At 40.4% G+C, this 27364-nt stretch overlaps 2 protein-coding genes across 2 annotated transcripts in view; one reads left to right on the top strand and one right to left on the bottom strand.

The window, feature by feature from the left end:
• MRPS27 (mitochondrial ribosomal protein S27) overlaps window positions 1-604 on the bottom strand; it is a 46544-nt gene extending 45940 nt beyond the window's left edge. Inside the window, exon 1 of the mRNA XM_080362438.1 lies at window positions 436-604. Coding sequence (XP_080218564.1) covers window positions 436-499 — 64 coding nt within the window. The 5' untranslated portion in view covers window positions 500-604. The remainder of the gene's footprint in view (window positions 1-435) is intronic.
• On the top strand, window positions 498-14909 carry PTCD2 (pentatricopeptide repeat domain 2; the record flags this gene model as incomplete). The annotated part of the gene is given in 11 exon segments (XM_080362437.1): window positions 498-572; window positions 575-692; window positions 2651-2743; window positions 4389-4518; window positions 5314-5431; window positions 6147-6225; window positions 7305-7396; window positions 10626-10739; window positions 12275-12349; window positions 13185-13298; window positions 14613-14909. Coding segments are annotated over 11 exon segments (1233 nt in total). The 3' UTR covers window positions 14838-14909.
• Between the last annotated feature and the right edge of the window lie 12455 nt (window positions 14910-27364).

Below are 27364 nucleotides of genomic sequence, written 5' to 3'. Positions count from 1 at the left end.
TCTGCTCTTCTCGAAGGTCAGGATTTTTGGAAAAGGGGCTTTTCAAAACCATCAGGCTTGGCTGTGCCGCTGGCACCTGCGCCGCCCGGCTTTGGCTTTGGCTTTGCCAGCGCTGCCGCGGGTCCGGCGGCCGCCATGCAACTCCACGTGACCTCCCGGGACCCTGAAACGCAGCTAGCAAGCTATGAAATTAGCAAACTGGAGTACCTATTTAAACAAAAATTAAAATGAAGACTATTCTCCCGCACCGCACGGTATGGATAAGCCATTCTCAGAGCCCTCTCGCATTTTATAAGTATCTACCAAAGCGAAAGGAAAGCCCCGCGCCGCTCCCCGGCCATGCGCACGCTCCTCGCGCCGCCGCCACAGCCCGGCCCCCGGCCCCCGCCCCCCGCCGCAGCGAGCCCCGCTGCCGCCTGCCAAGGGACCACCGACCTGCCGCAGCGCTGAGGGCCCTCCCGCTCCAGATCACGCCTCGCCGGAGCACGGGGGCGGCCATGGCACCGAGGCAGGAGGCGAGCGCCGGCGCGGAGCGGGGGGAGGCCGGGCCTGCGAGCGCCCCGCCCCCGGCAGGCCCGGGCGCAAGATGGCGGCGGTGCTCGTTGGCGGCTCCCAGCGGGTGGTGCGGGAGGCGGTGCGGCGCTCGGCTGTTCGCCCGCCCGCCCCGGGCTGCTGGGGCTGCGCGCCTGCAGGTACCGCGGCCTGTGAGGGGGGTGGGGTGGGATGCCGGGCCGGGGCTCTGGGCTGCCCGCCGGCTGGGGAGCCCTCCGGAGAGCTGCAGTTCCCGGCGGCCGCTGCCGGTCTTATGCCTGACGGGAGTTGTGGTTCGGAGTGCGCCGGGGGGTTTGGGACCGGGCCCGTATGTGCTGCGGCGGGCAGGCCGGGCTGGCGCGGGAGAGCTGTGCCGGGGGAGGGCTGGGAGCAGCGTTACGCCATTTATCCCATGCTTGCCGGCGGCTGGAAACAAACAAACATGCTTCATAAACGCATATTTATTCTGGGGGAGTGACAACGTCATCCAGGCCCTGGGGGTTTTGCTCCATTTAGGGCTCCGTCAGACACCTCAGAGATGTGAAGATCCCCCCTGCATGGTGCTCTGCCCGCTGCTCTTTGGCCTGTCTGAGGGGGCTGCGGTGTGTCTGGGGTGCAGCAGGCGGGTTGTTTAAGTTCTCTGGGATGGCCTGCACTGCCTATGTGCGCTAGTAATCCTATCAGTCTCCCTCCTTCGTCCTTAAAGGCCCTCCCTCGTATTTGGTTTTGTACTGGTTCGTTTTTATAGCACTGCAAGGTCATGTAGGAAACAATTATTTTGCAAATATAATAGACTAAGGCAGAATCCCTCAGCAAAGCAATTTTTTTTTAAATAATGATATTGCAACACCAGGTGTTCTACCTAAAGGTAGGCACACATCATAGGGCAAAAAGCCTCTGCTTATATCCCCCCAAATTCCTGCCACAATTTAGCTCACCTGTTCACCATTGGTTGGGTACTTCAGGGTTTACAGACTACCCTGTCACCTGCCTCAGTTTACATACAATACCTTTCCCCCTAAATCACCTGCCTCAGTTTACATACAATACCTTTCCCCCTAAATCACCTGCCTCAGTTTACATACAATACCTTTCCCCCTAAATCACCTGCCTCAGTTTACATACAATACCTTTCCCCCTAAATTAACTTGTAAATATAGGTATCAGTATGTATACAGATATCAGTATATATTCCGGGAAGAGACTGTGTTTTACATTAAGGATTCATAGTCCGATGTCTCTCGGTCCTTCCCCCCTGCTGGGGCCAGGTGCCAGGTCCTCAGTTATGTAAAAGCAGCAGTTCTTCGTTAAGCATTCCTTACAGTTAGACTTTAAGGAGGTGGTAGAATTGAGCTAATTGAGTTCAAGGAGGCTAAAATTCTGCTTCCCCAAGCTCTCTGCTGACACTGCCTGTGACCACGGGGTGTCCCTGCAGTGTGGGGAGCCTGTCACACCCACGGAACCAGCATGATTCCCACATCAGCTTTGGAGAGACCCAGGACTGGGTTGGTCTTTCAGTGTTAGACCAGCTGAGAAGGTTTGTGGGAAGTAAATGGCTGGGAAATCCAGGCAAATGTCATGCTGGATGATGTACATTTGTTTACCCATTGGAATTGTTTCCATTTAATAAGCAAAAGTGCCATTTAATGGATTTTTTTCTTCGGATTTTATGAAGTGTGTGATTACTATGCTTCACTTGCATAGGAAACAAGTGGCTGGTTACATTTTGCTATGGAAATGCAAACTAATGTAAACTAATACAGTGACTCTCCATTACAAAATCATGGGTTGCAAATAAAAATCTACTGGAGACCTGGTTTTGTGACAGCAAAAACTTCACAAATAGCACCTGCATGACGCTTTTGTTGAAGGAGGTTACAACACAGTACAGTTGACATCAGCACCCAAAGTTAATTTTGAGATTCTAAACTCAATGACTGTCATAACTCTGATATCTGTTCTGTACCAGAACTTTGCCAGGTCTCTTTTTAGTGTCATGCTGCTGGTTGTCTGGCATCACACAGTAATTAACAGCAGTAATTCATAAATGTGAAGTTCAGTAGTATTAAAACAGACAGTGTGACATAAGACTCAACCTTCCTCTTTCTTTTTATGGTAGGGAAGCGGTATCTGCTAACAGAAGATGATATAAAGTTGCAAGAATTTCAGCAGATGAAAGTCACAATTATAAAAGAAGTCCACGGCAATAAAGGTATTAGTATTTATTTCATAATCACCATTCTCAGTTTTAGCATGAGTCCTAGGAAACAAGATGGTCAAGTCATTATAATATGACACGAAATGGACCCCATTTAGAGGAACAACTTAAGTCTTCCTCTTGCAAATGTTTTGCAACTAAAATTATTGGAAGATCTGAAGCTTTGTAGAATGAAACAATATTAATTATGCTGTGTTAGAAAATGTGGAGAAGCTTTCAAGTATGCAAGGTGTTTACATAAGACCTGGGATGTTTGTGTCCTTCCTTTTCCAGCTTTGTCAGATAGTCTAATATGAAATACTGTTTTGGTCTACAGATCTTCCTTCAAATACAGCAGCAGAGAGAGAGTCTGATAGCTGTTTAACTGTCCAGAGAAGGACTATGCCAGTAATTATCTTTTAACCTTCTCTGCAAATTGAGTTATATTATTCTTTTAGCTTTTTCTCCTTTTACCTAATGTAAGTTCAGAGTTATGCATGCAGTTCCAGATGATATATGTATACTTAGGATATGAAACACGAGTTCAGCTTTTCCAAACTAATGAAGAAGCAAGATCGGTGAATTTTTTTTCCAATGGGGATTTTGTCATGCTGTTTAAAATGTATGCAAATTCCTTTCTTTAAGTAACGTAAGTATTAGGTAAAACTCAGTTTTCTGCATGTATTTCATCATATGCAGGTGTTCCACTGATAGGCATTCACAGTTGTTCCAAAGGATGTAGTTAATTTAATTTTTTTTTTGTTTGGCAAGGAAGAGACAAGTAATCCAATTTAGTTTTATATAATCCAGTTTTCTGGGACAGAGAGGGAGGAAAAGTCAATGTGACAGTTTTTCTATATTAAGTAAAAGTAAAATTTAAATCAGGCAAGTCATAATGTTATTATATTTTGCTGTAATTATGATGTACTCATATTGGGGATCATTCATCCTGTATGTGAGATACATTGAATTTTTTGCCAGAGGTCAGTCTCTCTTGCTAAAACAGGTGTGTAGAAGCCAGACATTTGGCTTTACATGTCACAGCTGACCTTGTTTTGTAGAAAATAGTAGCCTCTGAGAACTGATCAAAACAATGTGCTAAGCACCTATTTCTTTGTATGTGTGCATCATTTCTGTACTCAATATTTAGCCTAATACTTGAAAGATGAATTAATTAAGGGTAGTAGTAAACTTGGTTTAGAAATGGAAAAAGCAGTAGTAACTATTGTTATGCAGACTATATAATAGCTATTATTTATTATAGTTACAGTGCAACTATTAACTATAATAGTTATACTATTAACTACAGCAGTTAAACAATTGCCTACAGTAGTTGTAATAACTTATTATGTGTTCTTTACAAATAAAATGGGTTTTAAATTTCTGTGCACCTTTGAGCACATCACAAACATTGTATGTGTGTATGCCTATATGTACATATGAACATTCTTCTGACTTCACAGGATTCAGCCTTGCATCTCAGTCCTTAGTAAGGAGTTGTATTTGCATGTACCAACAGATATGCATCCAAAATGCCTTTTTCTTGGTGAAAAAACCAATTTTTCTGCTTCATTGAATCTCCCTGTTTCTAGGCACCAAGTATGCAACACAGGTAATGGAATTGTTTACAGGCTGCTGCTGTAATGTGTTTTGTTTTCAGATCCGTATTTTAAAAGTATTAAGGAAAAATTAAAGAAAAACGGAATTATTCTCAGAAATGAATTAAAAAATTTACTGCATTTATGTCAGACTTCATCTGATGTGGAACTAGCCAGAAGAGTTATTTACAGGTATTTTTAACAATCCAGGTAACACTATTTTCTGTTTTTTTGTGTTTGTTTTTTTTTTTTTCTTCTATTAGATCATGCCAGGTTATGTCTGTAGTTGAGGGCTTGCTCTAATTCAGTGGCTGTATGCATAGTTAATCCCTTAAACTAAGGTTGTATTTTAATTTACTTTGGTTCTTCCAACCCTTTAGAAACTCTCAGATCAAGCTATGGGAGCAAAGTGGTGTTGTACTGTGAGCCACACAGACACATTATCTCTCAGCTGAGGGGTAGTGGTGTGTTCAGTGACTTCTTCCAGGCAAGACCTGCCTGGTTATAAGCCAGTCTGGACTAGCAGTGGCAGGTCAGGAGGTTTCATGAATGAAAACCTTCCCAGCAATTACAGTGTGGAAGCTATAAAGAAGCAAATGAAACATTTTGGTATTTTGTTTCTATTTATTTTTCAGCATAGGAAAGGAAAAATTGAGGTATCTTAGCAGCTATGGCTGCTGAACTTGTGCTATTGTACTGTGAATAGAAGGTAAAGTAGCTGGGAATTTTCATGGCAGAGACCCATTCTATTACTAATCCTATGCAGTTTACTGGAAATAGAAAAGATTAAATATTGCTAGTTAATTTATTAGTTCAATCAAAACAGTATTTTTTCCATAAAATTAATCTCCTGTTATCTAAATAACTGGTGCAGATAGGAAGTGTGCCTCTGCCATTGCACATACACATCTTGCTGCCTATTTAAAGCTGTTTTCCTTGACAAATTCTGTGCTTTGTGTGATTAACTTTTTTTAATCTTTTCAATAGGTACCATGAACAGAATGGAATTACAGCCTTACAAAATTTTAAATTTGGACCCCTCTTTATGAGGCTGTGTTATGACCTGGACCTTGAAAGACCTGCAGTAGAACTTATCAAAGATAAGGTGATTCCTCTATATATTTTGAAGATTGTTATTTTTATTAGTCCAATAGGAATAACTGGTATGCATGAGTCTTGTGTGAGCTCATAGACATGAGGTATATGTGTTGCAGTAGCAAGGATGTCTGTAACGTTAATGTAAGAATGCAGATTAATGTTTTTTATTTAAAAATACCAAAACTGTAATTAAAAGAAAAATACTTGCCAGTTTGACTGATACATTTGTTATTGTATTTCTGTGTAATTGCATCATTTGAATAAAAAGTATTGATTAAAAGCTAATTCCTCAAATGAATGCAGCTAATGCATTTTTCCTGCATCTGGTGTTGCTGTGCTTTCAGTTCTGCGGTGGTGGTACTTTATCCCAGAAATATTGTTTATCAGCTGCAAGCTGTGTTTCTGCTGAGATTTTGGAGTTGCCCTTAGTCAATGACTTCTGCTTGCATGAACTTAGAGGTTACAATCTGTTACTAAAAAATAGGATAGTGGGAATCTCCGGAAAATTCCTGTTTATTTTTAAACAGCTTTTGACCATATTGAGTCACCAGTATTTTAGAAGTTGCTTGACAAAGGGACAGTTGGGGAACCCAGAGAGTGAAATGTTGAACTTGTGAAGATGGGATGTGTTCCAGTAGGAAGACCTGGATGCTACTCACAGTAAGAATGCTCACTGCCCTAACTTTCTTAACGCTTGCTCTGTTTGTATGTTTCTTTTCCAGAATTTGCGTGGTTTTTTCTCAGAAAGTACATCGTTCCATATTCTGATGACTATGTTGTTTAAAAAGGGCCATTATGAAAGTAAGTACTGTGTTTTCTAAGGCAAATGCATTTTGAGAAGGATGCTTCTCACTGTGTGTGTGGGTGTATAACTCTACATATTTCTAATGAATATTGCTGATTGATTTATGGTTTTAGAAAGCCAAACATCCTGTAAATTGATGCAAATGTGAATGAGCTGTACCATAAAATTTGAAGGCTCTATCTGTTTCATAGTTCCTATGGAATTCTTACCATCCTCAGTTGCACAGAATTGTGATTATACAGGGGGGCTCATTTCCTGAAGGCTTAGCTTCTCTTTGGTTTGTCATTTCCCATAGCTTTTTGTTTTCTCTATTCAAAGTTTGTCTTACATGTTTTTTGGAACAATAAGTTCTTCAACAACTTTTTGGCAATTCTGTGTTGGTGTCAGAGCAGAGAATAGTACCCTTTTTCCTTTGATAACAGAAGCAGACTATAGTCTTTGTTTGGTGTGTCTTACTAGTGTGCCTACACAGAGTGGCTACTGCAATAGTTACATCAAATGCTTCAGATCATTTTTCCCTTTGTAAGGATAAGGGGGAATCATCTGACCTAACTGAAAAGGCTTTCCATGATAAAATCTTAAATGGAGTATGGAGTAAGCTTTTCAAGCAAATCCCTTTGTTTGAAATTTGTTGAACAGACAGTGCTTGGTCTCTTGATGTTTGGCAAATCTAAGTCCAGCAATTGTCCTAGGAGTTAAGACTGAGCCACTGTAAAAATAACCTGATCAGAGTTTGAATGCAGTGTTGTGGTGTAGTGGAACATATATGTTAATGAGGAGCTGTTTGATAGTTTGCCTCAAATGATGGAAGGTTTGATAATGTGTACAAAGACTTGCTTTCTGGGCAGTTATAAGAGAATGAGAGTGGTTTTGTCAAGTATCCAGAGTTTGTTTATATCCAGCTGACCCCAAATTAAACTTTTTTAAATGTATTAATTAAAAACAAACAACAACAACTTATTTCAGTTTTGCATTTTTATTTACTGAGCTCATACTATGTTGAAATCTTTTTTTCAATTACTAAATATACAGCCTTAAAGTTGTGAAGTGAATAACACTACTGTATTTTTCACAGGTGCTTTGGAAGTTCTGATAGAAATGAAAAAACAAGATATACCTTTCAACAAAGAAACCTACCTACTTGCATTTGCAATATGCTACAAACTGGTAAGTACTTCCAATTCACAAGCTAAAAACATACTTGAAATACCTTCTCTATGTCTTCCCTTTTTTTTTTTTTAATTTTAAAATTTCTGTGTGTTCCCAGTCATGATTTCGTATCGAGTGCAAATATTTTAGACATATTTAAGTCCTGTATTGCTTCATTGTGCATGACAGGGTGCACATACATAGCTTCCCATACAAACTAATATCACAGAGCAAATCTCAAAATATTACGTGGAGATGAGCACTAAGGAACAAATTGGAAAGAGCCTTTGATTAGCTGGTAGTGTTCTTTCTCTGTGATCCATGCATCTCTTGGGACTATACTCTGTATTTGAGCCTCAGTATGGGTTTTATCGTCTGGCTTCCCTAAGACAGAGCGTATATGATATGTTCTGTTTGTCAGACATCTCCCATACATTTCTCTCCTCCCTCTCCAAGTAACTTTGAATGATTTCTGTAGTTGCACCCAAATTTGGCAAGGATTAGAGTTCTCAAAGGTAATTTGTTCCTACATTCCTGATGAAAACGGGCAGCTGAGTGTGGAAAAGAAACCTGAATGAATGCCTTCAGTGAGAGACAGGCTGCCCCTTGAGCTTAACTGTATTTTTAGCTCAGAGAAAAAGAGCATTAATGGATTAAGAAACTAGGCTACATAGATTCTACAAGTGTTTCCTTAGAAGTGTTCCCATTTTGTAGCAAAACAAGATCTCAATTTTTTTTTATTTTGATCTTCCACTCCAGGTTTGAATCAGTTGTGCAATTTGGAATATTAACATGGGCTCATCTCACACTCAGTAGGAGTCCATTCTTCAATTTCACATGTTTTTAGGAAGAAAGACACTAGCTGAGGAAAAATTATACCACTAGACTAAACTTCCTCAGATTTTTCAGTTAAATATACAATGAAACTGAGTACCTTTGTGATGAAAATGAGGCCTAAAACTGTAGCTCTGATGTAATTTATGTGGTGCTTCTGAAATTCTCAATTCTAATGAATCAGGGCTGCCTTCTGGTCAGGGGGAGTAGAAAGCCCTTTGGCTTTGGTGTTTGGACAGAGGGGCAGTAGACAGGGCTGAGAAGGAGCTGTGGAAGTTGTCTGCTGTTAAAAACAGCTGGAGTTGGATGGTTACAGTCAATTCAGGGATGTTCCCATTTCTATGTAGAAGACACCTTTTTTAGACATTTATGAATGTACGAAGACTCTGACACTGTGCTACAACCCAAGTTTATAAGCTGGTGTTTGCTACTAAAATCCACTGAGGCAATATTTACCACTTCAGGATTGCTCTTTGGTCCATACTGCCTGTATTCACAGAAACCCACTGTGTTTCTCTGAGCACTCCCTTTGGTGTAGCTTCTTCCCTAAAATCTCTGCATGGTTCTTTCCATGGCCTACTGTCAAAGGGCTTGGATCCATGGCATATGCAACAGGAGGAGGTTCCTGAGGCTTTTGTTTTCTACTGCTTCTGCCCTTACCTATATTTTCGATAAAGAATCTGACCTGTCATTACGTTTTTAGTGAATTGATAAAAAGAAAGGGGAAGTTATTCTAAACTGCCACCCAGTTGTTTTAACAGCCACAATGAATTTGTGGGGGTTTCTTCATTAAGATAAAATACTATTAATAAAGCAGCAAGCTGTAGTAACCCTTTATGCACAAAAGAGGATTAGATGGAACTCTTCCAAAAGCTTAATCTGTTGATTCGGATTTTAGTGGTAGGTTTTGCTTATTATGCAACATAAAAAACTTAAAAACCTTGAAGGAAAATATCTTCAGGATGCACTACTTGAATAATGGTGTTGGTGTCATTAAGACCAATGCTGGATTTTTGCCATATTAATTCTTGGTTTCCTTTGAATAACCATGCCAGAGATCAATATGAAAAAATGTACAAGGCTTAAAGCTCTGATTATTGCTAGTGGATAAACAAAGGAATTAATGTTTAATCTTTGTAGTGAAGTGTTTTAGAGGTCAACTCTAAAACACATCTGGGATGTTTTAAATCATTGCAAGGCACTGCTTTCTCTAAGGTAACAGATGGTCCTTCTTTTAGTGCAGGAAATGGCTATATGTCTTTTGATGACAACAAAACATATATGTAATAATAATCAACCTTGTAGTGGTCAGAATGTTTCTGGAGAAAAGGAGTCTGAGGAGAGACCTTATCACTATCTACAACTACCCAAAAGGAGGTTGTAGGATAGAGGGTGTTGGTCTCTTCTCCCCAGTAGTAAGTGGTAGGATGAGAGGAAATAGCCTCAATTTGCACTAGGGGATTGGATGTTAGGAACAATTTCTTCAGAGAAAGAGTTGTCAGACATTGGAACAGGCTGCCCAGGGAAGTGGTTTAGTCACCATTCCTGGAGGTATTTTAAAGACATGTAGATGTGTCACTTAGGGAGGCTTTTTAGTGATGGACTTGGCAGTGTTAGGTTTATGGTGGGACTTGATGACCTTATAGGTCTTTTCCAACTACAATGATTCTGTGTTTCTAAGGTTCTCTTTTGTTTGGGTTCCAGTCAATTTTACTCATAATTTCCAGTGTGAAGAGCATTGTTTTTGAGGGTTTTTGGTTTGTGAGATAAAACACAGGTAAACTCATTGCCTTTTGGTATAGACTCTTATTGAAAATGGTCTCAGTGATAATGCAGTTTCTGTGTTGGAAAACAGGCAAATATGTAAGCTGCTTTGGAAACATCTTGCAATATTTAATACATAACAGAGTCTAAAAATTGCAGAATGTTCAAATTCACACATACGCAGATTTCTTTAGTGTAATGGTACTAAATAGTTCAAGGCTTAGAAAATACTGATTTTCATTAACTACCTGATGTAGCTTTCAGAATAAAGTAGGACAAAAAGTCAGCTTTCTTGATGATTCGGGAATGATTGGAAAGTGGAAAGGAAAGCATCTATTAGTTTTACCATGCTGCCAGGCTTTCAGCTCTCGTAGAATCCAAAACAGTTAGGACAAGGTGTAGTTGTTAAAATAACTGAAGTTATTTTTATCTGCTTCTTAAGTCTGTAGCTTTGATTATTGCATTTTGATGTTGTGTTTCTCAAGAAGTGCTGCACAGAATCTGCTTGGTTGGTTTCAGGTATGGATTGCCTTGGGGATCTTACAGTATGATGACTTCCGAATGCCTTCTAAAAGTAATTGCAATTGCCTACAGTCCTTTCAGATCACAAGAATAATGAGTGTGACATAGATTTGAAATTTCTGTGCAGGACAGCCTGGACTCTTGTAAAATCTCTGCAAAACTGCTTGAAGAAGCACAGCTAAAAGGTGACACATTACCCCTGCGAGCATTATGCTTTGCCATAGCATCTGCTCTGAAGCAGGTACAGTACCTTTTGTTTTGATTTGTGCCTGAATCTTGATAGTTTTACTGTAGTAAGATAGTGGAAGGAAGCTAACATAGAGGAAGCATAACTGATCTATATAATAACTTTAAGTACTAGAACTTTTAGGCCCCTAAAAGAGTAGGATTATAGACAATTCCCACACAAAATGAATGTGGAAATTCTGAAATCTAAACTTATGTCTTGATTCTACTGCACAGGGATTTTGTGCTAGTGACAATCACATACAGAATATTCTTAGAGAGTTGGGCCAGCGGGTTAGACGTACCCATGGACTCAGTCGTGCAGATACTGCTATTTCACAGTTGTTTCCCTTAAATAAAATTAAAATAATAATTTAACATACAAGCTAAATCAGCTCTTTAAAATAGTTTATCTATGGAGGCACACTCAAAGGCTATGATGTGTATTGCCCTACTGCCTTGGATATGGCCTATCTTTTTCCACAACAAATTTCAAGGGGAGGTTTTTCAATACCTCATGGGCCTAAGCAGTGATATGAAGAGGCTGTGAGGCAGTACAGGGTGAAAGACTGAGCAGGAGAATAACAAATAGGAAATTCTAAAGTCCAGTATTTCCTCTGTTGTTAATTTGTGTATACAGCTTGAGGAAATTCTGAATCTTTTGTATTTCATGTCTAAACAGAAGTCAGAGGAACTATAAGAGCTAGCAATTATTAATGGATTTTAATAAATGATGTACAATTGTTAAAATGTTCTTATACACTCTGGTCTTTTTGCACTGTCTCTGTGAACAGGGACACTGAACAATAGCATCATTCAAGTTAGTTCATTCATGTGCATGATGGCATGACAGGGCTTCTCACTGACATTGAGGTTAATAAAACAAAATTTCTGTCTCTGAAATACCATGAAACATCCGTGATGCTGTTGCTTTATGTAAAAATCAGTTAAAGTTCTTTTACAAACAGAATAATGTTCCATGTTACATTTAACTATTCCTTAAGCTGTATGATCTTTGTCAGTACATCTTGTTGTGAGTAAGATGTTTCCTGATCACATGTAACAGTGGTTGGTCTAGTAAATGTCAGTGTAACATTTACTGTCTATACAGATCAGTTGATGGCATAAATACAGTACTGTAAATGTGAATCTACAAAAGGTTGAAAAGAGCTGGGCATTATAAATACCTACATTAACATATGCTGCACTTCATTTAAGTATTCTGACGAGTGCCAAACTGAGGATGTGTGAAGATCTTTTATCTTTCAGGTGCTCTCATGCTCAGTGTTGGTTATGTGCTTCCTTTCCCTGCTGATCTGAAGCAGGGAGGACTATCTGATATGCTTAAGAGTCAGAAGACGTGGGAACTCCCCACAGTGTGACAGGCTGGAAGCTGTTTGGAGTCCATGGTTCTTGGTGAAGGGTTTCTAGATGCTGGTTTGTGATTCATTGAAAAGTTGTCAAAGACTGTTTTTTTCTTGAACTTTTATTGTGAAAGTGCATCACACGTGTTTAGCCATATTTTTTTAATTATTTCTAATTCCTTCCTAGAATGATTTAGCACAAGCCAAATTTTATTGTTCCCAGATAATGAAAACAGAGAACAAACTATACAATAATCTTAAAGTAAGTATGCTTGCTTTATGTTGAAGTCTTGCAGAGAAGTATGCTATACTGGACAAACAACTCCCATATGCAAAGTAACAGAAGGCCAGCCTACTTAGTACCACAGTTATGTATCCACAGGCATGTATCAGTACTGTTGCTGAGCTTGTTTTTGAGCCAATAGACAATTTCTGTCAGTTGGATGACTTACATTCTGAATTGTTTAACACCCTCCACCCATTTTAAAAAATTGCTTCTTATCGTAGATAAGAATTGGAAGTAGACCAGTTCTACAGCTGTGGGTATAGACCTGTGAACCGTTCCTAGTTAAGACAGTGACTTTTTGCTTTTTTACTACATGAGATTTGAAACAACAGGGCTCCAAGTAAATGTCTGCCTTAACTATGCTCTGCACACTTCAGGCCTCCTTCAGCCCTGTTAACCTTAAGCACATATGTACATACAACATTTTTTTCCTGTAGTTGCTTGGTCTACAACCTGAGAGAAAGTCTTGTGCGTGTGCCCTGTAAGTGACCTTTCTAAGCTATGGAAAAAACACTTTGTTCAAGAGCAGCTAATGCAGCTGCATCAGAGGAGCTCTGCCTCCAGGCTCACCTTCCTTTCCAGGTGCCAGCTGTGGGAAAAAAAAAAGAAAAAAATAAACAAACAAAACCCCCACAACTCTGTGGAGAGTGATCATTCCCTCTGCTTTCTTCATGAATAATTGATTTTTGTCAGCACAGCATGTAGAATTTTGTCTTGCTTTACTTCATGTCTTCCTCAAATACTTTTTTTAAAAATTTGCATTCTCATTATAAGTACTATTTGTGTGATGTGGTTTTATTTTATTTTTAAGGTTCTTGTCCAGCTCAGATCTGGTTCACTAGAAGAAGTAATAAAGACGTTAGAGGCAGCAGTGGAAGTAGATACTCCTCCCTTTGTGAAAAAGATTGAATTTTCTGAGCAGGTGGTAAGTATACAGGAATGAGAGGAGGTCCACAGTGTTTGTCTGAGTGATGATGATGGTGGTTCAGCTACAGAATTTCACCCTACTGAAGTTGTTCGGGTTCTGATACGTTCAGATGCCAAAGCAGCTGGCTGGCTTTCTGTGCTGTTGTCAGGGCACTTAAACGTCCACTTCCCTTTTTTATTGTGGATCTTGCTCTTAGTCAAATTTCATCTGAATGTCGATGAAGCGTTCCCTAGTGGCATTAAATAATTTAATCCCTTTCCTTCTATGTTATTTTAATTTGGTGAAAAAGTGAGAATAAACTTTGGGCCACAGCGATATTGTTAGCTTGGTCATATTTGCAAAGACTTGTAATGCTATGCAGGGAGGTGTGATATGGGAAACAGCAACTTTTGCTATTTTACTATAAAAATAGCTTTTATAGTATTGATCACTAAGAAGGCTTCCTTCAAAGTGCATATATGCCCCTATCAGGTTGGCAGCATTGCTGCTGCTTTCCCCAAAATGTTTTATTGTATTTATTTTTAACATCTCTGTAGAATAAGATATTTTAGATACTTACACTTTCACTGCTGCCTGATAAACAAAGTGAATAACTGATATGTAAAATAAATACTAGGTACAAGGGGGACATACCTTTCAAAACATAACTGCTATGTTGAAAATAGATTATTTTTTTTTTAAGCAGCATTTCATTTTGTAAATTCATTGGGATAAAAATTGCATGTGTGAATGCTGCATTTTGGTTTTGTTTGGCAAATGGGTAACCGTCACTAATAAGACTAAGCATTAGACCTAAGCCATTCCTTCCACAAAATGTTATTGATCAACAACAATTTTGAAGATATTTACTTATACTTGAGCTCATATTCTGTGTAGCATACAGAACTTTTCAGTGTTTGATAGTCTGACTTTTATGATTTGTACTGTACTGTACCTTTAGTGTGATACATAATAATGATTAGAAGTGTGCTGATCTGGAAAGTAGATTCCAGGAAGCAATCATGTTTCCTGGGTTTAAATAGAAAATAATTTTGTTAGTCTGTACTACAGCTGAAAATAGGCCTGTACAACTTCGAGGAAGTTTTAAATCTAATAAACTCTCTGTAATAGGTATCCAGTGCATTTCTGCCATTGTCTGGTGATGTATAATGTGTGTTGCTTAAAATACTGTTCTTATGACTCATTGCATTAGCCACATATCTTAAGTTGTGTACTTCTTTTTTCTTTGAGAGACTACTTGTCTTCTATATGGTGATTTTATGAGACCTTCACTTGCTGAACTGTAACAGTCTGTCATTTTTCTCTCCTTAGCTGGCTACAGTCAGGGAGAAGATGGAAGAAAACCCCAACCTTTCTGCCAAATTGGGAGATATTTGTATGAAACTACAAGCTTCAGGACGGATAACCATGTGCACGCTGGAAGACATGCTTTTCCAGATTCCTAGTTCAAAAAAGGCCTCTGCAAAGCTTTTAAATCACAAGCAATTGGGATATCACACTGCTAAACCACTTCAGTCAACTCTATTGGTAGAATAGTTCAATATTTGATGGCAAACTGAACTGCTGTTAGCATCTCTTATGAGCCAGGTTTTAATAAAATGTCTTCTCCCCTCCTCCACAATGAGCAATTGTCGAAGTTGTTTGTGTGAAACTGCATTTGATACACAGATCATGCAGCTTCCATGTTTCAATTTTGATGCTAAAAACAAGCCATGACAGTGGGTATTTTTGTGTTGTTCAGTAATGGAGTAATAGGACGGTTTGAAGTTTTTCCTCAGGCACTTAAATTTTCCTGTGCTAGATGTCCTGATGGAAGTAGAACAAAGTAGAATGTGTATCTGACTTGACTTCTGTGGTTCATGAGAAGAAAATTCACTCTTCATCAGATTATGTTCTGACTGAAAGAACAGATGCAGTCCAAAGAACAGATAAAAGAGTGTGGACTTGCTTTAACTGTTTATTCAAATTCTCTACATCTCAAGAGAATCAGAGGAAGGCAGGCATCTTTGGTTGCCTTTAATATCTTTCTCTTCAGAATCAATATATTGGTATGTTTTTTCATATCAAATGACATCATGGAAGTTGCATGGTAACCAACTAGTTGTTTTCTTACTTGAAGGAGATTCCTGAACAAAAGTCAGAGTCTCAGAGTGAGTGGTCCCACATATTGCTTCCTTCAAGTTTTCTGAAATTAACCCTCCCAGGATAAGCAGACATTGATAAAAATTTGAAACAAAGTCCTTAAAGGGTTTCATAGAGCAAGTACAATCACTTTTTTAGACTAGAGTTACGTGTCATCTGCATAATTCACTCATACATAGAGGAAGTGATCACAAGAACAGTACAAAGAAGCTTCACGTTGACCCAGCTTTAATGACTCCAGGCCAAATGTCCTTGGTTTGAGTAGTAAAAAGGTGTTTGTAACTATGAGTCCTGCATATCCAAAAACCTCATTCACCATCTGGAAAGGAAGGAATTGGAAACAGTTGTACCTTAGCTGGCACTCGGGTACTTTTAGTTTATTTGGGCATATGAGTGATGGGCCTGTTGATACAGAACTTAGCAGTCCTGTGAGCACAAGGAAAGATGGAGCCCAGGTTGGTACTCCCTGACTTGCATTACCTTACCTCTCCTTTCACTTCTTTTGTGTTTTTACTTTGTCTCTCCCCCTCTCAAGCAAATCTCAGAACTCAAAGGATTCTTTCTGCAGGTGGATCTATGCATGCTATATGAAACTTTGTTGAAGCCATTGTATTACTGTGAAGAAACAAGAGCCCATCCAAGCAGAAACACATCTTCAGCCATCAAAGCAAGCATGGCTAGAGCAGGTCAGGGGTTTTCTTCTGAGGCTTTAACACTGTAACTCATTTCTGTCACCAGTGTGTCTTATTAATATCAAAATGCACAAAACTGTTATGCACTGGATGGAATTTCATGCAAGTGTAAGTGAAAAATAATTTTGTATCACATTTTTGTGAAAAATGTGCACACTTTTTATGAGTGATTGCATAGGCTAAATTGCTACATACATTAGTCTAAAACCACAGGTAATTACTTGTTCTGTAATATGATGTGGAATGTTATTTCACACATAATTCTGGAGTACACATTTTTAACTATTTTCCCTCAGTTGTAAATTCATTTTAATACTTGCTATACAAAATGGACCCTCGAGTAACTCCCAATCTTTTATCCACAAATAAATTTGGTGAAGGATTTGTAAAGGCTGCTTGCAGCATGGCAAGGATTAGTTTCATAAACCTTAAGGGAGTAAACTGCTCTTCAATTGTTACTATCAGGACAACTCTATGATGTCAAACTAGGGTTTTACAGACAATAGAAGATAGTTTGACCCAATTCACCTGTTACATAGCAAATACATGAAGTCAATTCTGTTTAATTTCCTTATTTGGCACTCTCAAACTTTAATTGCAAGAAGTTGGTTCATCGTAGGACTGAGATGCACATGTTTGTTTGATTTAATCTGACTTGTTTAGATTCCTGACTGAGGCCATATCCTACCTGCAAGTGAAGTAATGATAACTTGTATTACAATTCACTGCCAATAGACCTGATGTTTTCCATGCTTCGTTCTTGTGGCTACTTTTCTTGAGGCTGATTTACTTAAGTGAACTATTAAGTTGATAATTTGTTTTAAAGAAACATCATTTATTTGTCGAGAGAGAGAAGGGGGATGCACTTAAATAACTAGCAACACCTCAACAGAAAAAGAAAGCAGGGACTCAAGAAGGATTAAAGGGTAGGTTCAAAGAATCACAGAAAAAATTTGGTCAATTAAACATTAACATATTGAAGATTGCTCTGGAAGTGTTGTGGAAGACTGGTCAAACATTTTCCTGTAGGAAAAAACGTAGGAGAAAAGAGCAACTTCTAATATTTACACATTTGATTTCAAACAAAGTCTAATTTGTTTCATACAGGTTGCACAGAGGCTTTTTAATCGGGAAAGCTTGGATTTGAATGCATGTTTACAAATTTACCTTTTGGTGCATCGAGGTCCTGAGCACTTTTTTTGTGCAGCAGAATCTTTAGCTGTATGCTTAGTTTGGTTTATTTAGGTGTCATTTGCTCCTGGTTTCCCAGCACCCAAGATCAGGAAACCACACCTGTCTAAAGTCAAGCAAATACTTACAGGTTTTGCTGGGTCAGAGTGGCTGGAATGTCAAGGGCTGAGTTACTAGATAGCATCTCTTGGAAACAGCCTCAGAGAGCACATTGTGCATTAGGTTATTGCAGCTGGTGGAGTGAGTAATTCTACTTCACTCATATGGAGTTTTAGCCAAGGATGAACCTTGAAATTAAGGAGAAGCCAACAGTCTGAAATTCAATTAATAGATTTTTGGTTTTGTTTGAACAATCTGGAAACAACAAGGCATTTGCATTTCAGAGAGAATTGCTGGATTTTTTTCTAGGTTTCACTGAAAGAGACTTGGGTACTGTTATATGGAAGGCTGTTTATCATATTTATATTCAAATATTCTTCCTGCAATAAAATTAAACGTGAGTTTTGTGGATGTCCTTGCACTCCAGCAGCTTTTTGGAACAGTGATCCAGGAGACAGTAGGTGGCGTTTCTTGATCATACTTTCCTACCAATGTGATTTCCAGGGATAAGTTGTACCTGTAGTATCAGTTAAGTAAAGGCATGGCAGAGTTAGTGGTTTGCACTATGTTCAATGCACACCATCTTAAAATGGAAAATCCAGGCATTAGTCAGCAGCCTCAAATGGTTGGTGGTTAGCATAGACTGCAACCTAGAGATTTACAGCATTTCATACAAAACTTACTGCATTTGTTGAAAACAAGTCATCCTTGCCAATGATCACAAGACAGTTTTTGCAGTATTCTAGAAATATTAATCAATGACCTAGGAGGCAGGCTGGTGATATTACTTCTAGTACATCATGTTACTTCTGGTAGAACAACTACAATTATAAGGCTTACTTTGCTATACCTGCTCTATATTTAAGAGATAATTGGGTACCTTTTCCAGCTTTATTTGTAAAACCATTTTTATATTCACATGGGATCTGGATAGTGCAGTCTTCAGATGGCTGATATTCTTCTGCTATAGGTGCTTCTGCTTTTCTCCATGGGTTAATACCTCTTCTTCTTCATACTCCTTTCCATGAAGCATCTTGAGTCTTGGTAAGGAAGGATCACTTCCTCTGTGCTTCTCCTGTGTTAATTTTCTGCTTCAAAAAGATAAAAATGAAGGTGAAAGGCTTAGCCATTGCAGGGGAGCTCAGGGGTGCTTCCAGGCCTCAAGACAAGTTTTGGCATATTTAGTGAACCTTTTACCCAAGTTTAAATAACTTTTGAAATGAAGACTTGTTAGAGCTTTGCAGCACGATAGAAAGTAGGGAGACCTATATGTTGTGCTGTTTTGTTTTGTTTTGTTTTTTCCTCAGGGTTGTTTCAGGTTGCATCCTTCTAAGAAAAATTTATTACAAAATAAGCAGAGACTTGTTTGTTTGTTTTAAAGCTGTATCTGTTGTGATTGCTTACACACCCTGGTGGTGCCACATGCTACTTAGCAAGTGTATCAGAAGTAGATGTTGCTCATACACTCCCTTCCTCCTCTACTTCTTTCTTTCCTGGTGCTTATGAACAGTGTTTAGAACTCAGCAAATGTCTGATTTTCTACCACACTTCCTGGCTACTTTTAAGGTCACCTTATTTTCCTCTGGTTGATAAATTCAGGTGAGAGAGGCACTAGAAAGACTTAAAACTAGTACTGCTACTGGTGCTATGTTTTATAATGTGAAATATAGTGCTATTTCCATATGTACCTTTACTTCTGCTATTGAAGATAGTTGGCTGGAGACCTTCAGGAGCTCTTGGTGTGTCTTTGCTCTGTGCAGTTGTCTGGACCTCCTAATAACTCAGCAGCACCTGCAGTGAAAACCAAGGTATTCTGACTTCACCTCCCCAAGCACAGATGCTGGTTTTTTGCAAGTACTGGTGCTCTAAGTAACTACAAACCCATATGTATGCTGTCAGGTAAGGTGAACTCCCAAGTCCCTGTGCCATGCAGCAACTCAAAATAAATGCAGGAGCACTGGTACCAGAGGGAGGTTGAGTTAAGGACCATCTGCACAAATCAGACATGGGTGCAGAGCCATCTCAGCCTGAACCTGGTGTCTGCATGAAGAGTAAAGCAGTGTGATAGTTACAGGAGAATCCTTCGTCTGGAGGGTGAAGGTGCCAATCTGACAATCAATCTAGAAGTTGTGGAGGTGCTGCCTAGGCTTGTTGATCTTTTGGACTCTTACCCCTTGCTGGTCTTCCATGTGGGCAGCAGCAGTGCTGCTCGAAGTAACCTGGAGTGCATGAATGGTGGCTACAGGGCACTGGGGATGAGAGTGAAGGGCGAGGGGCGCCAGGTGGTGTCTCCTTAATCCTGTTAGTGAGAGAGGGAAAGGCCTGAGTAGAGGTGGGCTCAGCCAGGGTGTTGTGGCTTGGCTATATGGCTGGTGTCACATGCAGGGCTTTGGCTTCTGTGACCACGGTTATGGTGAGGGCTACTGAGCTGGCATGGGGCTGGGATGGGGTATGCTTGACTAAGTGTGACACAGGTATCTTTGCAAACAGGCTTCCTAACCTAGACTAGAGGTTTTTTACATGAGGTATGCTGGTGAGGGTTACCATAACCTGAAGGAAACTGAAAAGGCAGAGCAGATGCGTCTGGGAGACAGCATTATGGGGAAGGCTCTCACACTTCCCCTGTAAAAGCAGTACAACTTTAGACCCATCTCAAATTCACTGTGCAAATCCATGTAGCATGAGAAACAAGCAAGAGCAGCCTCTATGCACAGCTGCAGAGCTAAGACCTCATTAGCATCATGGCTCTCGCGACTGGAGTGCTGCAGTGGAGAGATGCAGGAAAGATGGGGAGCGTAGGAATGGCAGAGGTGGAGCTCTGTTTAAAGGTGTCATGTGCATGGAGCTTTGCCTTGGGATAGGTGATGAGCCAGTAGCAAGCTTGTGGGTAAGGATGAGAGGACAGACCACCACAGAAGATGCTACACTGGGTATCTGCCACATCCCATCTGATAAAGAGGAGCAGGTGAAGCATTCTTTAGGCAGCTGGAGAAGGTCTTAGTCACAGACCCTAGTACTCACCAATTACTTTAATCACCCTGCTGGAAGAGCAGTGTGGCTGGGCACAACTGATCCAGGGGATTTCCAGAGCATATTTTTTGATATTATGGTATTTATAAGATAATTTTTTTATGCATGTGACTGATGAGCTGGTGAAGGAAGGTATTCTGCTGGACCTGCAACTTGCAAGCAAGCAATAACTGGTGGATAGCGTGAAGGGCAAGGGCAGCCTTTGCAACAGTAACAGTGAGACTTGTGGAGTTTAACATCCTGAGAGAAGTGAGATACATCCAGAAGAGCAGGTGGTGGCTTGTTCAGGGACCTGATCGCAGAATCCTGTAGGAAACTTTCCTGGATGGAAAGGGACCTGGAAGACCTGGTTGATCTTTGAGGACAACCTCCTCAGAGCACAGGAGTGACCCATCTCAATGTGCAGAAAGTCAAGCAAGCTAGCAAAAGGCTAGCATGGATGAACTCCTGGCTGAGCTCAAACAAAAAATCATGCACACAAATCATGGTAGGCTACCAGGGGGGAGTGCAAAGATGTTGCCCACACTTGTAGAAATGGAGTCAGGAAAGAAAAATCTTAGCTGAAGTTGAAATTTGTGAGGGAGTTGAAGGATGTACATTGACAGCAAAAGAAAGGTTAAGGAGAATGTGGGCCTACTGATCAATGAGGCAGGGGAATTACTGATGAGTGACTGAGATACTCTGCCTTTTTGCCACCAAGCTGGTCAGGAGAAGAGAGGCTGAGAGAAAGGGGTTTGCTCAGACTTAAGAAGAGAAGGCTCAGGGAAAACCTTATTCCTGTCTACAGCAAACTGGTCAGAGGACATAGAAAAGATGGAGCTAGACTATTCTCAGAGATGTATGATGATAGGACAGGGGGTAATGGACACAAGTTGAAATACAGGGCATTTTGATCAGGTATTAGGATTAAAAAAGTTATTGTGACCGTGCTAAAAGCCTGGAACAGATTGCCCAGAGAGGATGTAAAATCTCTATTCTTGGAGGTCTTCAACTCAGTTGGACAGGCCCCAAGGAACCTGACCTGATTAGATCTGCCCTGAGTTGCAGTTTGGACTAGATGACCTTTCAAGGTTCCTTCCAGACTAAATTGTTCTGTTATACATCCAGGTGAGTTACTGACTAACCTGCCTTACAATCCCCCACTGTACTGTAAGAAACAAATGGACATGAAGATCTCAAACTCTGAGCGTGCCACCACGTAGCTGTCTTAGTAGTCAGCTTCTACACTTTAGTATGGACAAGGCTCTTTTTTTAATTTCTTCTATACTGAGGACAGTGATCACCCAGCTGGGGGGTTGCCTGGTCCCCACACTTGGAGTGTCAGGTTCATTTTCCCCAGCTTGTCTGATTCATGTTGTAAAATGGAAGATTGAAAAGGATAAGATCAACATTGTGTTGCTACCTAGGTTGTTCTAGATGGGACTGGTGTCCTCAGCCTCTGATACAAATATTGAATTGCTAGATTCTCCATTTAGACCCAGAATTATTGCTACTTCTCTGGTTTCTTTGGACATGACATACCTCCTGGTGTTTTGACTTGAGATGCTGGTATGAAGTTTTCACAGGCAGCTCATATGTATAGTCTTTAAATTTCACATGCTGCCAGCATTTGTCTTCTGAAACTTCATAATTTGCCAGAATAAAACAAAATACAGATCTCAAATGAGCGTTGCTTTACCATATCACTAAGAACAGGCTATTGGAGCAATGGTCTTAATGTTTCTTACTGTCTTTGGAGTAATTTAAGAGGACATCTTCTTTTTATATACAATATCAAAGTGGATGATGGTGTGGACTGACACCATGCTACCAGCAGTCCTAACTTTCTTAGCAAATAGTCAGAGCTCTATGTGCAAGTCATGCCCACTGCCTGCTGTGGGAACAAGGCAGAAGAAAAAAGTATGCTCACTTCTGTAAAACGCAAAGCTCTGACTTATCTGCTTGGGTTGATGGTATCTTTGGACAGGCAACATGACTGTCTGAAATACCTGGGGCTCATTGTTCCTGGAGGCCCAAAGGGATGTGTGCTTGCAGCAACCTGCCCTGGCATCCAGTCTGGCACTTACTCCAAAAAAGAAATTGTCTTTTTAGTCCAGGCTTTGTAGTCAACGCAGTTTGTGACATGTGCTTTTCATGTCCAGTTTTCTAAGTCCTGAGCTAGTCCTTGTTATCACTTTCTGCACAGTTAAGGGAAGTTTGTGGGGTCTCAGTCCCGTTGGTTTTTGCGAGATGCTTGTAGAGAGACTAGGACCTCTGCCATATCCAGCAGAAATGAAAACATCAAAATAAAACAGAAAATCACCCACCTTCAGTCTTGCCTGTGCTAGGTAATTCCACCTAACTACCATGCAAGAAACTACCACGTCTACTTTAAGGAACATATCTTGTAGCAGGAGTCTTGGAAGCACCAATGTTGATGGGAAATTTTAGAAAAGAATAATGGAAAAGGTAAATTAACAGTAACATTTGGAACAACTGAGAGAGTGCAGTGTGAATTCCCAGGTAGCAGCTCCCTGGTAGTTACTCCATCTGTAACTACTTACAAATACTGCAACACTTCTTTCAGCTTTATGGCAGCAAATGGATCTTGCTCTATATGGCAGGATTTTAATTATGACTCTTCTTGTTGATGGTTTAACCTTTAGAAAGAGTAGTCCTGCACTCCTTTGAGGCACCATGTGCTGCAGAACTGGAGCTAGGGAGTCCAGCATAACTTGTGAGAACAGGAAAGAGAATTGGCTCACAACTTCAGGTAATTAAAAAAATGGTGTGTGGTTAAACCTTAGCAAAATAGTTTGAGAAACTTCTCATTCTCCTTCTCTATAATATCATCACTTGGTGAGGTGTAAAGGGAACGGAGGAAAAAAAAAGAGAAATAGAAGGCAGAGACACTGTTCAGAACTTCTTCTTTATGTTTGAAGCTTTATCAGTTCTCACATTAGAATGACAGAAAAAGAGAACTGTGATGGAGAAAGGATGATACATCTTTATACAAAATTGCCCTAGTGGTTAAGTACTTTCAGGGGAAATTCAGACCACAGAATCTGCTCTGCTGCACTTTTACTACCCTTTGGAACGATTTAAAATTTGTAAGCCCTGGCAAATGAAAGCTTTGAAAAATGCCTCACAATATACTAAAAAAAGTTTATGCTTGACTTTATAAAAGAACCTGTGGTGCCTCTAGCCCTAATGTAGCTCTCTATGCTCAGCCACACAGATGGAAACATTGGCACGACAAATTTTAGGCCTGAAAGTTTACACATTATGCAACTTGGATGAGCAGAGCTGGTCAGGCTGCAAGGCATTTCTCCCTCAAGTTGCCAAGTACCTTTGTTTGCTTTGAGTATCCAGACAAAGCAGTTTGCTACCTTAAAGAATGTAATGGAAAAAGTGTGGTGCCTTGTCATACTTGCATTACCAAAACCTGCTTTGGATTTTTTGTTTGTTTTACATTTATTCGTAACCATGTTAGTGACACTTATGTCTTGGGTTGTTTTTTTTTTTTCCTTGCAGACCAGTCACAGCACTGCAGTATAACTTACACTGGAAAAGGTTTTTGGTGATCATCTTGTTCCACTTCCCATTACATATCAGCAGAAAATAGCACTGAAACATTAAGTTGGAGAAAATAAGTTCAAATCCTTGCTTGTGCAATTGTAGCCATATGGATGAAGCTAGCTTTTCTTCCTATGAAACCAAGCTTGCTCCTTAACTTTTCATTCATTTTAAGAGCCGTATGTTTTCACTTAATTGTCTTGCTTCATACCTGATTATAGTTAGCACTTGCCTACTCCTGAAATGACTGTGCTCCAGTCTCTGTAGAATGTTTTAAGTACCTGCTGAGAACCTCTCTGAATCAGGCCCTGTACTAGTAACTAGCTTTTATTGTTTTCTTCCTAAGCAGAGGTGCCTAAAAATATCCTCTGACCTCCAGAGAGTGGAGTAAAGAAGTATTCTTCCATTGACAGATTACTTTAAATATCTCACTGCTGTAGCACTATTTAATCTACCCACAGTCTATTTTTTACCTATTGGCTAAATATAATCAGTCACCCTCTACTGCAGGAGAATCTTTCCTAGCAATTAGTATTCAATTCAAAGTCCCATTTATTTCACTAACATTCTCTTTGTATCTATGCTGGTCTTTTACATTTCTTTCTCTTATGGTCAGAGTGGATGTACAACTTCCTGAACCAAGTCAGGACTTCCCATGTCAGTTATTTAATGAACTACCTATATAATTAGTCATTTCTGTCTCCTATAAGTCACAGGGATGTAGATAGTAGTGATGTTTTTCCCAACAATGTTTGTCCAAAGAACGCTTGCCAAATCCTGATGACATACCTAGAAATGTCCTGGTCACAGGAGGAGTTTGCATACTGCCAAAATAGCAGCAATAAGCGGCAAGATCCCAGTATGGCTTTGATTATTCCTGTGTGAGATGTGTGTTGTATACAAGACTTATAAGCGATATAGGACTTGCTGTGCTGTCTCTTCTCCCTCAGACTGGATGTTCAAAGAGTAAGCTGTGTTCTTCCCAAAGTGAACTTCAGCAGTCGGATGTTTTCTGTAGCCCCAGGATGGCACGTCAGTGTATGTTTCTTTTCCTTTGTGTTCACATATAAAGCCAGGTGTGACTTTCCCCCTCCCATCCCCCATTGTGTTCTGCTTGGTCCTGTTCTTTCCCTATCATTTAGCAGCAGGTGTGACACTGTACTCAATTTGCCAGAGAGAATACCATGCATGTTTTAACATTTTGCTTGCATAAATGCTTGGTCTTCTTTTGTTAGCTGCAGGGAATAATTTACACATGTGGTTTTTGTCTTATAAATATTCAAGGTCAGTCTTATAAATAGTGACTCAGGCCGTTAGTGTGTGTTTTGAGCAAGACTGCTCATTTAATTAGTCTGGACATTTATGTCTGGAAGCTGCAAGTTAGAGTCATACTGTGCTGGTCTTCCATTTGGTTTCTTAATATTTCTCTCCTTAAACCTGCACGTTCAGAAAGGAAATGTATGAAAACAGAGTGATGGGAAGAGGAAGTGAGAACTGTTTCTCCATGTCAGAAGAAAACTGTATCACTGGTTGTTTACTTCATTAGAGCTGTTTACCTATCCTGGATGCAGTCACAATTCCTAATGTGAATTAGGGCAAATCAGAGAAATGAGTAAGGGTAGCAACAAATCAGCTGTTTCACAGGTATACTGAGAGTGTTTCCCAGCTGTTTGGACACTCATTATATCCTACTAAATAACCCAGTATGCTCCTGATTAATAGATTCTTAAAAAACACATAGAAACATATAGAAAATTACAACTTATCCTTGGTGCCATCTCAAGGCATATCAAGGTCATTAGGGGCAGTCAGCATGGCTTCACCAAGGGGAAGTCGTACTTGACCAACCTCATAGCCTTTTATGAGGAAGTAACAAGATGGATGGATTATGGCAGAGCGGTGGATGTGGTCTACCTTGACTTGAGTAACGCATTTGACACAGTCTCCCACAGCATCCTCACAGCTAAACTGAGGAAGCGCCATCTGGACCATCGGGTAGTGAGGTGGACTGCAAACTGGCTGAAGGAAAGAAGCCAGAGAGTTGTGGTCAGTGGGGCAGAGTCCAGTTGGAGGCCTGTACCTTGTGGAGTGTCTCAAGGGTCGGTACTGGGGCCTGCACTATTCGATATATTCACCAATGACTTGGATGAGGGAATAGAGTGCACTATCAGCAAGTTTGCTGATGACACTAAGCTGGGAGGAGTGGCTGACATGCCAGAAGGCTGTGCTGCCATCCAGAGACCTGGACAGGCTGGAGAGTTGGGCAGGGAAAAATTTAATGAAATATAACAAGGCCAAGTGTAGAGTAGGGTAGGAACAATCCCAGGTTCCAGTATAAGTTGGGGAATGACCTATTAGAGAGCAGCATAGGGGAAAGGGACCTGGGAGTCCTGGTGGACAGCAGGATGACCATGAACCAGCACTGTGCCCTTGTGGCCAGGAAGGCCAATGGCATCCTGGGGTGTATTAAAAGGGGTTGGTTTGTAGGTCAAGACAGGTTCTCCTCCCCCTCTACTCTGCCCTGGTGAGACCACATGTGGAATATTGTGTCCAGTTCTGGGCCCCTCAGTTCCAGCAGGACAGGGAACTGCTGGAGAGAGTCCAGCACAGGGCAACAAAGATGATGAAGGAAGTGGAGCATCTCCCGTGTGAGGAAAGGCTGAGGAGCTGGGCCTCTTTAGCTTGGAGAAGAGGAGACTGATGGGTGACCTTATTAATGTTTGCAAATACATAAAGGGCGAGTGTCACAAGGATGGAGCCAGGCTCTTCTCAGTTGCAACCAGTGGTAGGACAAGGCGTAATGGGTTCAAACTGGAACACAAGAAGTTCCACTTAAATATGAGAAGAAACTTCTCAGTGAGTGTGACAGACACTGGAACAGGCTGCCCAGGGGGGTTGTGGAGTCTCCTACTCTGGAGACATTCAAGACCTGCCTGGACACATTCCTGTGTAACCTCATCTGGGTGTTCCTGCTCCAGCAGGGGAATTGAACTGGATGATCATTTGAGGTCCCTTCCAATCCCAAACATTCTGTGGTTGTGTGATAATGCTAAATAATTAAATTAGTTCCACTATGCAATGCAATAACTTAGAAAATTTCCTGTGAATGGCATGAGGCACTGCTGTCTCTCTGATTCTGAGCACAAGTAGAGATATATCCTCTGTATGCTGCAGTGACTATAACTAATAACTCATCTGAGAACTAAAATCTGTTCCTTGGGACCACATGAGATAACTTAGCCAACCTGATTCCTGAATTGCTTGCCAGGAAGACTGAGGGCCCAAGAAGTAACATTTATGTGATGGGATTATTCCATCTATTTTAGAGACAAATATATATTTATAGCCAAATTT

This window comes from Nesoenas mayeri, assembly GCF_963082525.1.
Source record: "Nesoenas mayeri genome assembly, chromosome: Z".
NCBI classification, from domain to species: Eukaryota; Metazoa; Chordata; class Aves; order Columbiformes; family Columbidae; genus Nesoenas; species Nesoenas mayeri.
The sequence above is the reverse complement of the archived record's forward strand: the minus strand, read 5'-3'. Positions and strand labels throughout refer to the sequence as shown.